Here is a 12,376-nt window from a genome sequence, read left to right on the forward strand (position 1 = left end):
CTAATGATTTGCAGCGGTAAAAAAAAAAGAAAACATCTTTAGTATAAAACTACGCCTTTTCTTCTCATTCTGTCGTCTCGTATGTGGAGCGTAACTACTGTAACGAATTCAGACATTTAGGCAAATTGAAGTTAATGTAAGGATTGGTCTTGAAGCATATCGGGAAGTTCCAGCCCCATTAAATATATGGTGGTAAGACGTTTTGCAATCCGCAAGGCCTTGCGCTTTCTGCGTTGATCTCCGTTATTTTTTTTTTCCAGTGAACCTCTTGCTTTTACAAAGTTTATTGGTCTGGCACCACATAATGCATTTGCACGTCACAAAAACGCCTAACGTGGACACAGTATCGCAATTCTAGGGGTTGGACTTAATAAAGTTTTGTTTCAATGCGTTTGTGACGAAGTATCCTTCTTGAGGTTTTCTCAGGTTCGTCACATAAATGCCGTCTATCAAGCCTAAATGTGATGCTTGTCATCTCAATTTAGGCCCAGAGTTGCTAAGTGAAATCCCAACGGACAGAAGTGGAAGTGTAATTCTGGCATTTTGACGGGAACCATGTCCCAAAGAAGCCATGGGTGACAACCGAACTGCCAAGCTGTGAATCCTAACTTTGACACGTCTTTTACAAATTAGTGCCAAATACCCGAACTATGCCAAACAACATCAAGTGTGACTATACGTTGGCTTTTATAAAGCCTTTCAAAACCACAAATTGCCAGAGAAAAAACAAACAAACAGAAAAACATATTTGACTTGGGTGCAGACATGTACAAGTTACTCAAAAAAAGTAATTAAGTAAAGTTACTGAGTATTGGCGTCAAAAGTAACTTGAGTAGAGTAGATATTACTCAAATAGAAAGTAATTAAGAAAATTACTAATTACCGTAAAAAAGTAGCGAATTGATATTGAGGCTACTTTTGAAGTTACCTTTATGTTTTTTTATGGTAAAAAAAAAGTACAGAGGTTTTGATCCGTTAGCGAAATTGTGCTAGCCAAATATGAATAGGCTTGTTTTTTTTTCCCAGAAATGCTTTAATAGCTGGTTCTGCTTCTGCGTGCTCAATTGTTTTGTACTTTTTTGTTTGTTTGGCCAATTATGTACTGCGAATGTGTCATTTCTACTTTGAGGTTTGGCACTGTCTGAGCTTGATATTTCAGACAGTGCTTGCGTGTTTGCAGTGATACGTAAAGTACATATAAAAAGTACTTGAAGTAAATTACAAAGTAAATGAGAGGTTAAGTACTTCAAGTAAAGTAGTTAGTACACCGGGTGCAATGTACTTGAAGTAAAGTATATAAATACAATATATTTCAAGGTAAAGTACAGGCACTTTTAACACAATCTTTCATGATGCCCCTTCATTCCCTATATATATATATATATTTTTTTTTAACAGGTATGCATTGCTCCAGGGGTAATCCGAGGTGCATCATAATTTTACGGAAATGGCAGCAAATATTGTACAAGCTCAAGTCGCCGCAGAATAGTTGTTTTACTGTCGCTGACGAACTATTTGGCACAATCAACTTATACGGCACTTATTTCTATCGGTCTTACTGTCGCCATTACTTCACTCAGAGAAATGACCAGATGACGTCTCGAAAGAGCGCGTTTTCTCAAGACGATACCACTTTTTTTTTTGTCTTGAAATTCGGGGAATGTACATTGAAGTCGGGAGTTTCACTTTCCTCGGAAAGTACAAGTAGCTGTTCAGAGATTTTACTTCAAGTTAAGTACCATTTTTCTAAACAGTAGTACTATAAGCACCATGTACAATGCACCCCAAACATAACGCCGCCACTGGGTTCCCAGAAATTTAGCTCATGTCGGCTGCTTACTCTAAAATGTGTCACCAAAACGTTGGGGTGCCTTCTCAGGCTGGAATAGATAATGGAAACCCAATTATTGTTCAGATATTTCAATCGGCCGCCACTGGGACTATCAGAAACGACAAATGCTGTGGCGGCGTTAAATTTGAGGCGCACTGTACATAGGGTACTTCCCAAAGCTGCTAGTTTATAATTTTTTACATAAAAACGTTGGGGGAATTACGACAGGTTTCTCGAACGATGTTTGAATCTTTGAAGATCTGCTTATTCTGAGTTTTGGGAGGAAAGACAACGCAAAAAAGTAATCTTCGCGTTGCCTTTTAGCACGCGATTCCATGAGTACAGCACAAACTACGGGAGCACCAGATGAGTTTTAGAGCAGGTGCTGCATCTTGTTGCCTCTTTTGAGTGAGGATGCAGTGTGTGCACCTCCTGTAGTGGGCGGGAGTTTCTGCGTTGGGGAGAGGCGGGTATCAGCCCTTTCTTCAAATGGGTCAACTCTCCTTGAGCTTCGGGACACAGAGAAGCGCCAGTCTTCGACGATAATCCTGCAGTTACTCCGGCTCTCTCGGGGAGCGCCTCCTAGCAGTGTTGTTGCAGTGTGTGTTTGTTTGTGTGTCTGTGCGGGGGGGGGGGGGGGTCTTATAAAAATTTGGGGGGCTTTGAACTCTCCAAACCATTTTCTCCTTCCCCCTTCCTACGCCACATGCTTCCCACTCTTTGCAAATATCAGCTGATCTTCCAACATCTTATCTCCTTTGTGCAGGAATGTTTGTTGATAGGCGAAACAACCACTAAAATTCGAAAGTAATTCTTAAGGTGAGTAGAAGTTACTCCAAGAAAGTAATTAAAGTAAACTACTAGTTCCCCAAATAAAAATGTAATTGAACGTTACTAAACTACTCAGAAAAGTAGTTAAACTACAGTAACTTGAGTAGAATAGTTGAGCTACGTACAAGTATGCTAGGGTGTATTAGGGAGCCTTCATGTGCGCTTTGCTAGGGTGATGCCACCCTTTGTAATACCACTCGCCGACAAACCAGCAGCCATTTTGTTCCTCGGCGATAATCCGTGGGGCTTATAACCCTCCCGGAAACAAGCACCTTATCTCAGAAGTTCGGAGCAGCGTTGTCGAACCCACGGAGGGAGGATTAGCATTTTCCCCCTCGGATGGGATTACCGATGGACACAAAGGCCACTTTCCGGCGCACGAGGAAACAATGAGAGAAACAAAATGGCGGTGGAAGAGGGTGTGGGAAAGGGAAACAGGCAGTTGGCATCACCCTATGCGAAGCGCACATGAAGGCACTCTAGGGTGTATACTTTGAAGCTGCCGTGGCGGATGACAAGCATCTCGTTACCGCTTCGCCGTCAATGAGATTGTGCCATTCAGCGATAAAAACACCGAATAAAAAATAAAAATGTAGAAGGCTAAATAGGATAAGTCAGGACCTGCGGTTTTTGTTTTCTTCAAGATTTCAATGCCTATAATTGACTAAAAATCAGGCAAAACAGCTGCAGATTTTTTCTATTGACAAGTGATTTTTGCAACATTGTATATAATTACAACTCTTGAACTGCACGTGTTATGTTTGCAGCCTTATGACGACCATGGACGGTTTCAAGCGCAGTAGAGTGGTATGAATGACGTAGCTTTTCGAGCAAAAGTGCTCGTGCAAACGAAGTGTTTGTCGAGTATGTGCACGTCTACAACGCCGTGTCCTTACTGGCCATAGTTCAACACGTCGTGTAGAAATGAGGTGTAGAGTAATGACTTGCAGGATCTAAAAACACGCTTTGTGCCAACAAAATAGATGAGAAAAAATATCATGAGGTCTAGCGTTTTTTCTACAAGACAGGTGATAACTTATTTCCTATTATTATTATTATTATTACCATTAATATTGTTATTATTATTATTATTATTTTAGAATGTTGCGTGCACTTTTTAAAATGAAATGCGCTACTTATGGACCCACAATAACCAGGACTGGGAACCAAGTATGAGGCTCTAAGATCAGAGCTATTAACTCCAATATATACTATAGACTATAAGTGACCGTCGCTCCTTAAGTGATATTGATTGGAAATGAAGAAGCATAATTAATGAACAAAAAGTTATACAGTGGTTCAAAATCAAGCATTCACGAAAAGCGTTCGCTTTATAGCTTCGTCGTCTGGGTTAAACAAACTGTTGTACTTATTTTTTTTTTTGCGTCTACGTGCCTTTTTTCCAACAAATATATAAGCATTTATTCTGTCTATTCATCCGGTCGTTCGCAGTAGTATTGATTCCACGGTAAAATGAGGAACGTCCAGCGGAGAGGGCGATTCTCCGCTTTGTTTATTTATATTGTCTAAAATATACCCACCATACCTCTCTAACAGAGCCGAATCTTTGTCTCAATCACCGTGGTCTCAATAGACCTTTTGCTTAATTACCTAATCATCATGAAGAATGTATGATCTAGGTTTACGCGCCGCACGTGCTGGCGTCTGCAGCAGTAACTGTTCTAAAGCAAGAACCTAAAACATAAGGTATCATGCACGCGCGTTCATCAACTTCTTATTTTAGTCATTTACTTCGAATCTTGTATACGGGGAAGCCGAGCGCGTGTGGAGCGCTGACCAACATTTCCAGAAATTATCTTGATAATTTAGCAATAGGTCTACTTAGGGTGCCTTCATTGGCACTTTGCTTAGGCTGATGCTGATGACTACTGGCCATTTAGTTCCGAATGCTTATTTTAATTTTTTGTTTCGAAGCGCGTGAAATAGCGTTCTTGGCGTGGCCTGTGCTACGGCGATATTTTGTTTTCGATGATTTATTTGCAATTTTACTGTGAGCGTGTGCTGTCGGCATCGGGTTCTACAAAAGATGGCATTACCCTAAACAGAAGACCACTGAGGCCCCCTATGTCTATTATTTGAGGGCAATCGAGCCGTACGGGCCACGTTCGAACGGCAGCTTGGCTACTTCAACTTGAAGTTGCAGCAAATTAACGTGGGCTCTTCGGAAAGCTTTTTTGTATGTATTATTCTAATTTCCTCGGCACGCTAATGAGCGGCTGTGTCCAAGGTTTGCGACTACTGGCCCGCGCACGTTGCGAATCGCGTCGTATGCCGCGTCTCGTGTCGGAATCCAGATTCTCCGCCAGAACTTCAGGTGATTTGCGTCATTATCCCCCACGTATACATTCCTCGCACGCCTCCTTGCGCTCTTTGAATAGCTAGCAAATATGCAAAACTTCTTCCGCACATAAACAAATAAATATTCGTTTCCCACATGTGTGTTCTAGAAAACTCGACCTTACCATCACAGAGGACCCATCTGTATAACGATTAGTGTGGCACGGTCCGGTATTTTATTCACGTGCTCGCGCACTACTAATGGCTACGTGCGCGACAAAAAGCGTCGCTGTGATCGGCCCTCAACGATTCGCCAAACGCTCACCGTGACGTCACGAGCATGATAAATTCAACTTTTGTCAATGGAGTTGAGAAGACTATCATACTGTCTCCAAGCTTGGCGGTGTTGGTTGAAGGACGCACTGAAACCAATCATCCACTCTGCTTTTTCCACACACCGTCGGAATTGTTTTCCTGACAATTGATAACCCTGGTCGTGACGCCACAAATAGAAATCGCAAGGAAGAGTCACCGAAACATCTCGTCACCGATAGTCACTGACGGCTTAGGAAATGCATGTTATGGTATGGATTATTACGTCGTACGCTTCCTGCTTTCTGATCGGTTCTTCAGCCTTACTATTGGTTAATACCGCTTTCTGATTGTATGTGCAGCAATTGCGTGATGCATGGGTGAATGCACGTCCTGCAGCTCTTAAGGTTTCAGTGACTACAGTAACAGTAACTACAAACTCGGCAAAACTGTTGGATTAACTTTAAGAAAAACGTAGAAAGTGGAGCATGTTGCTTTCTTTTTGCAGCCGAAAAGGTTGCGGCATTAGCGAATAAAGGCGCCAAAGAGCAAAACACGACGTACACGTGAAATAGATGTGTACACCTGTGAACCACAGCTACTTTTTCTTTCTTCCGCTGCTGTGACTCTCCCCCACGTCTTGACTCTCTCGCATGGTGTCGACCGATCTTACAACCCATTAGCTTCCACCCCACCGTCATCCAACCCCAACCTTCGTTAATATAAAAAAGCACAACCCTTGGTGCTTTTGAGACTGAAACAACGGAAGATGTTAAAAGGCGGTGCAACGATTTTAAGACTTTGGCCAATATGCTGCGGAAATTGATCAGCGTTACCTGTAAAACGAAAAACAAAAAAAAAGTATTTTCTTGCGACCGCAAGTTCCTATTTAATAAAAAATGAAACAACTCAAAGGTCAAAGTGCCTCTCAACTCTCCACGTCAACTTTAGAATGACGTACTCTGGAGGTTCACGTGCTTTCCCCTTGGGTCCTCTCTTCAAAAACCCCACCGCTTCCTTGGCGATTGTCGACTTTTAAATGATTAGCATCCTCGAAGGTCGCGGCGAGCGATCGACACAAAGGACGGTTCGCCACGGGGCTGACGGCGAGTGCAGCAGCGGAGGGGGACAGGTTTTGTTAACTTCCGCGTATCCCCCATAGGCGTGGCCATTTTAGCCCCTGTAACCGCCACAGGCGGCTGCAGATCGGCAAATAATCCGTTTTCTCCTTTGCGATTACGTAGCAGAATAGCAGTTTTTTGGGGAAAGGAGACGCGTTTTTGGACACTTGGGCTTGCATAAACAATATAAAAAATTAAAACTGCCAATCCTTTCAACATTAAAATCGTTGCACTGTCCCTTTAAGGCTGTTTTCGTTGTACGTAATTAATTCTGATAAAGCAGTAAAAAAAATTTAAGCTGAGTCGGTACGTGAATTGCTATAGCTAAAGGTTCGATACAAGTCTCAATCGGTGAGCTCTTACAGGTCGTGAAGCGAAATGCACAAGTTTTCATTTGATAGCAGGCAACTGGAAATGTTTAAGAAGGCCCACAGAAATCAAAACAACAACATAAAAAACGCGCTTTATCTTGACTAGTTTAGTGCGGAAAAAACCGCGAATGACTTGTTTTCCGCGTTTACACTTGGATATCATTCCAAAATAGTAAATAAAGAAAGACGCTTGTGTCGTCCTCTTCTTACCTTGTCCTGGTCTTTCGACGGCTGTCTTTTTCTATTATGAACCAACTGGCCCAACTCACCATTTTGTAGTAAATACATTTTTTTCCAGGCTTTAAATCAATCGTAATTACAGTTGACCGAATTTCCTCCGACTCTTCGTGTGTTTGCTGCTTGCGTTCTTTTCCTTCTCCGACAACGCAGGAGTGCCTGAACCCAAGGTCACGTGGTGGCGCAATGCGAGCACGCAGCTCCCCAGCAGGGCGGACAGCTCGTCCCAAGGCGTGACCCGATCGACGCTGCAACTGGCGCAGCTCCACAGGCGGGACCTCAACGCCAGCCTCACATGCAGGGCGTCCGATCACAACGCGACCTACGCCGTCGCGGCGTCGGTTACCCTCGACCTTTACCGTGAGTGGGGACTCCCGCCCTACGCTCGAATGTTCTCCCGCCAAAGGAAAAAAAAAAAAAGATATTGACAGCGGCATTTTCCTAACCTCCAAAACAAGCTAACAGTCGTTTCCGAAGGTAAAGAAGAAAAATTTTTGATCACTTTTCCCGTTAAAATTAGCGGGGAAACTAATATGGGGCACAGGTCACGTGATTCCAATTTCCCCACTAAATTTGGCATGAAAAAAAAAAAAGAAAGCCGTTTACAACTCCCTGTAACGCCGAATTATAGCGCAGCTCTTGAGGAGGAGAAGCCAAGGCCCCAAAGGTCACGTGACGCCCCCTGAGGTCACGTGACCTTGGTGGGGTCACGTGACCCCATGGTCACGTGACCCCCTCCCCAAAATCACGTGGTGGCCACGTGACCTCAGGGGAGGTCACGTGACTTCAGGGGAGGTCACGTGACCTCGGGGGGTCACGTGACCTGGGGGTGTCACGTGACCTCGGGGGTCACGTGATCTCGGGGGTCACGTGACCCCACAGAGAACTCTTTCAGTTTGACTTAGCGGGGAAATTTTTCCGCTATCCGCTAAATCTAGCGGGGAAATTTTCTGCTAAATTTAGCGGGGAAATTTTTCCGCTAAATTTAGCGGGGAAAATTTTTCCGCTAGATTTAGGGGGGAAATTTTTCCGCTAGATATAGCGGGGAAATTTTTCCCCTAGATTTAGCGGGGAACTTTTCCGCTAGATTTAGCGGGTAAATTTTTCCGCTAGATATAGCGGGGAAATTTTCCCGCTAGATTTAGCGGGGAATTTTTTCCGCCAGATTTAGCGGGGAAATTTTTCCCCTAGATATAGCGCGGAAATTTTCCCGCTAGATTTAGCGGGGAATTTTTTTACCAGATTTAGCGAGGAAACTTTTTCCACTAGATTTAGCGGGCAAATTTCTTTGCTAGATTTAGCGGGGAAATTTTCCCGCTAGATTTAGTGGGGAAATTTCTCTGGCAGATATAGCGGGGAAATATTTCCGCTAGATTTATCAGGGAAAATATTCCGCTAGCTTTAGCGGGGAAATGGTTCCGCTAGATTTAGCGGGGAAATTTTCCCGCTAGGCTTAGCGGGGTATTTTTTCCGCCAGATTTAGCGGGGTAATTTTCCCGCTAGATTTAGCGGGGAATGTTTTCCGCCAGATTCAGCGGGGAAAAGCTTTCCGCTAGATTTAGCGGGGAAATTTGCGCTAAATCTAGCGGGGAAATTTTTTCGCTAGATTTAGCGGGGAAATTTTTACGCTAGATCTAGCGGGGAATTTTTTCCGCCAGATTTAGCGGGGAAAAATTTTTCGCTAGATTTAGCGGGGAAATTTTTCGCTAGATTTAGCGGGGAAATTTTCCGCTAGTCTTAGCGGGGAAATTTTTCTGTTAGATTTTGCGGGGAAATTTTTCCGCTACATTTAGCGGGGAAGTTTAGCGGGGAAATTTTCCCGCTAGATTTAGCGGGGAAATTTCTCCGCTAGATATAACGGAGAAATTTTTTCGCTGGATTTTGCGGGGAAATTTTTACGCTAGACTTAGCGGGGAATTTTTTCCGCCAGATTTAGCGGGAAAAATTTTTCCGCTAGATTGAACGGGGAAATGTTTCCTGCTAGATTTAGCGGGAAAATTTTCCGCTAGACAGCGGGGAAATTTTTTCGCTAGATTTAGCGGGGAAATTTTCCCGCTAGATTTAGCAGGGAATGTTTTCCGACAGATTTAGCGGGGAAATTTTCCCGCTAGATTTAGCGGGGAATTTTTTTTGCGCCAGATTTAGCGGGGAAACTTTTTCCTCTAGATTTAGCGGGTAAATTTCTCCGCTAGATATAGCGGGGAAATGTTTCCGCTAGATTTAGCGGGGAAATTTTTCCGCTAGATATAGTGGGGAAATTTTCTCGGTAGATTTAGCGGGGAATTTTTTCCGACAGATTTAGCGGGGAAATTTTTCCGCTAGATTTAGCGGTAAAATTTTTGCTCTAGATTTAGCGGGGAAATTTTTCCGCTAGATTTAGCGAGGAAACTTTTCCGCTGGATTTAGCGGGGAAATTTTTCCGCTAGATTTAGCGGGGAAATTTACAAATTATGCACCGCGCGGTTTCGCCTACGGCGACGGCGACGGCGACTCTGCTCAAGCCGGAAACGGGCGCCTAAGAGCTGCGCTCTAAAACAAGTTGTCGTATATGTCACGTGACGTCAGGCCACGTGGCGTGAATTCTTTCGCTGAAGTTAAGTGAGCAACTGACTTGGTGCATTGGTCTCGTGACGTCAGGTCACATGATGTCAATTTTTCCTTCTAACTTTAACGTGAAATGCACTGACGGACGAACGGACGGAGAAAATGTTGAGATTGAGGGGTTTCGTCAAAGAGCATTTAATACTTTAACTCTGCGCGCGCGTTGAGACGCTTGGTCGGTGAAAACGCCACATTAAGCTCTCGTATATCAGGCTGCATTTGTGATGCCTCCTGAACACTTTCAATTTTAAGTATGAGGGAAGAACGGAATTTCAGTTAATACTTCTTTGGTTCTTTCTATGTTTTTTTTTTTTTTTTTTTTTTGCGGGGGTTGGGGGTGGGGAATAAAATACCACAAAGCTACATTTTGTTTGAAATGCTGCGAGTTCTGCAGACTGGGGCTGAAGCAAAAAAGCTTTAAAATGTGTCAGGATCAGTGTCAGCGTATTTCTTGGCTGATTGGTTAGTCCGAAAATGTGTACAGGTGACGTAAAATAGGAAACTAGGCGCCATTGGGCCCCAGCTGCCTCTGCGAGAGGCGCCGAGTGCTATGGCTGCATTTATGGACATGTGTTGTAGTACGACTTTCTTGTATTCCTGTAACATGAACGCAGGAGTACAGGAGGTCTCGAACATTGATTATGCCTTCTGAGAGCATTCGCATTTAAAGATGAGCGGAGTGAAGCCAATCTCAACAATCTCCATATCGAAGTAAAAGTGGGCCTGCATATGTATGTAGACTTCATAAATGTTTAGGTCAAATTGACTCTCTGCAAAGGCTCGTTCACACACTTGCAACCGTATAGGACTGGCTGAGACGCGACCGATTTTTAAGCCTCTTGAGGCGGCTTAGGACCTGCTCATCACCAGCGCATCTGGTTTTACGCCGCCTGAAGAGGCTTACAAACCGTTCTTGTCTTACTCGGTCGTACTCGGTTGCAAGTTCGTGAACGGGCATTAAGCTGTAGATTCAAGGTGAACTTGGCCATTGCTACCTGTGACAGTCGCCAACTTCCTTCGCCTGCTTACATATGCGATTCCACATCCGATTTTCAGTTGCGAAGTCTAGCGGAGCAGCTGATGTTCCCGGATCTTTTGAAGTCCGAGCTACGTCGCACCTAATTATTGCGAGCAGAATCACAACGCGTGAATCAAGCGTTGGCACGCCTTCTGCGGCTTTCACGCCAATGGAGGCGCCATTCACGCAAAGAATTAGCAATGTACTGATCCTCGTTCTTTTGAATCAGGCCACTAACGTAGCCAGACCTGGCTAGGAAGTCGCATAATTAACAATCTCAACGTGAACAAATGCACGCAGACTCACACCGACACCAACAACATTGCATCTTTATACGCCAACAAACTAAGAGAGATGACGAAATGAGAGCGTGTGGTGACTTCAGAACGCTGAGCTATGGTTGTAATGATTAGTGGGTAGACATAAAGCCTTTGTCTACACTGCACTCGTCGAACCCGTTTGAAGGCGAGAGCCAAGCGCTGGACGCCAGTGTTCCGCGTTCTAACGCGTTCGATGAGTGAAGTGGAGACAAATACAACTGAAGTTAGGTCTACCCACTAATTATTTGATCTACGGCTCGGCGTTCTAACGTTCCCGCGCGCTTACGTGCCCTCTTTTTTCTCAGTTTCTCTGCGCATAGTATGCTGATGTTTGACGCCGCGCTTTTTGTCCGCACCCCATCGCAAATGCGCGGCAGTGCAGGCATCGCTGGAAGCACACCGGTTTGTCTTGCAAATATGAGCTGGTACATACACATATTGTGGCGTAAAAGTGGCGAGCTCGGCGCTGCTGCGCTCGAAAGGCAGTGCGTGCCAGAGCGTAGATCGTCTCACGAGATAGGGTTAGATTCACCCTGGCCTCGGCAAGCCGTCGGCCCCGTGTATTATCCCTTCTCCCGAAACAACCTCACTGTCTGGTGGAGGTTCAGAATCAACATCCCTGCCTTCTTCAGCGCCTTTGAGTTAGACCTCACAAAGTCCCGCCTTCAGGCAACGCCGATCTGGAACTGCAAAGCCGCACTCTACCTAGCCTTGCCATGACAACCTCACTGCCACCGACCCAGACGTTCGTCTTCACTGGTGATATGAGCTTCACCCATGCACCTACCTCAAATTTGACAACCTCGACACCACCAAACCCCACCTCCGGCCATTCTGTCTTCACCCGTACGAGCGACTCACCCTTCAATGCCGCTCACCTGTTTGCCTTCCCCTCTCCGGGACCCCCGAGGTTTCTCTGGGATCGGTGATGAATAAATAGAAAAATGGGCTGACGACTCTGCTCGGGTGAGTTTAGACAGCTACTGGGATGACCCAACCGTGCTCGCAAATGTAATTTTTTGTCTCAGCGATGTTGCGAATATGTGGCTTCTTAACTATGAAACAGAAATGCCTTCATGGGACGCATGTTTCTCCCGAATCGGAGAAATGTCTGGCCGCCCTGAAGACCGGAAGGCGACTGTCGCCAAAAGCTCGCAACACAATCACAGCTCCTCTCGGAAGCAGTGTTGGGTAAAGTATTTCTCAAAACTGCTTAAAGTAAAGTACGAATTAAATATACGTGATGTACTTTAAGTAATTTTTTAGACACACTGTGTGCAACGTCTTGAAGTAAAGTACGATAAATACAATGTACTTTCAATGTAAAGTACAAGTATTTTACGCAGTCGTTCATGATGCCCTTAGCGCGTGTTTCCGGCTGGAGCGGCGTCGCCGTCGCCGTCGATGTCCCCTTCGGCGTCGCCGTCGGTGTATCC

At 44.7% G+C, this 12,376-nt stretch overlaps 1 protein-coding gene across 1 annotated transcript in view; it reads left to right on the forward strand.

Annotated features, from left to right (window-relative positions):
- Nucleotides 1-12,376, forward strand: part of LOC120845275 (B-cell receptor CD22-like) — a 133,321-nt gene that overhangs the window by 67,420 nt on the left and 53,525 nt on the right. The window contains exon 3 of the mRNA XM_040503413.1: nt 7,155-7,361. Coding sequence (XP_040359347.1) covers nt 7,155-7,361 — 207 coding nt within the window. The remainder of the gene's footprint in view (nt 1-7,154; nt 7,362-12,376) is intronic.

Source organism: Ixodes scapularis, unplaced genomic scaffold (genome assembly GCF_016920785.2).
Source record: "Ixodes scapularis isolate PalLabHiFi unplaced genomic scaffold, ASM1692078v2 PGA_scaffold44__24_contigs__length_19508400, whole genome shotgun sequence".
Taxonomy (NCBI): Eukaryota; Metazoa; Arthropoda; class Arachnida; order Ixodida; family Ixodidae; genus Ixodes; species Ixodes scapularis.